Below are 531 nucleotides of genomic sequence, written 5' to 3' on the forward strand. Positions count from 1 at the left end.
GCCCCGCCCCCCCCCAGGCCCTTGGCCCTGTGTGTCCCGTAGGAAGGACCGCAAGATGGCCCTGATCCAGATGGGCTCCGTGGAGGAGGCCATCCAGGCGCTCATCGACCTGCACAACCACGACCTGGGCGAGAACCACCACCTGCGGGTGTCCTTCTCCAAGTCCACCATCTAGGGCCGCCAGGGACAGGCCCGCTGGCGCCCGGCCACAACTTCCATCATTCCAGAGAAAAGCCACTTTAAAAAGCAGCTGAAGTGACCTTAAAAGACCAGAGATTTTATTTTTTTAAAAGAGAAATCAGTTTACCTGTTTTTAAAAAAAAAAAAAATTAAATCCAATTAACCTTGCTCATCCTGGGGAGATGGGGTGCCGGCCTCAGGCTCTTGGCGGCAGTGGACAGCGCGGCCCCCTCCCTCCCCAGCCCCCGAGCCCGTGCCTTGTGCAGCCCCTGCGGGGTGGGCGCGCCCGGACCTCGACTGGGCTTTCTTGTGCCTTAAAACCAGCTGCTCCGGCAGGGCCCTCGCCGCGGG

At 59.9% G+C, this 531-nt stretch overlaps 1 protein-coding gene across 1 annotated transcript in view; it reads left to right on the forward strand.

Annotated features, from left to right (window-relative positions):
- Positions 1–525, forward strand: part of PTBP1 (polypyrimidine tract binding protein 1) — an 11483-nt gene extending 10958 nt beyond the window's left edge. The window contains exon 15 of the mRNA XM_077760637.1: positions 39–525. Within this exon, the coding sequence (XP_077616763.1) occupies positions 39–175 (137 nt within the window). The 3' untranslated portion in view covers positions 176–525. The remainder of the gene's footprint in view (positions 1–38) is intronic.
- The last annotated feature ends 6 nt before the right edge of the window (positions 526–531 follow it).

The sequence above is a fragment of the Crocuta crocuta genome, unplaced genomic scaffold (genome assembly GCF_008692635.1).
Source record: "Crocuta crocuta isolate KB4526 unplaced genomic scaffold, BGI_CrCroc_1.0 scaffold443, whole genome shotgun sequence".
NCBI classification, from domain to species: domain Eukaryota; kingdom Metazoa; phylum Chordata; class Mammalia; order Carnivora; family Hyaenidae; genus Crocuta; species Crocuta crocuta.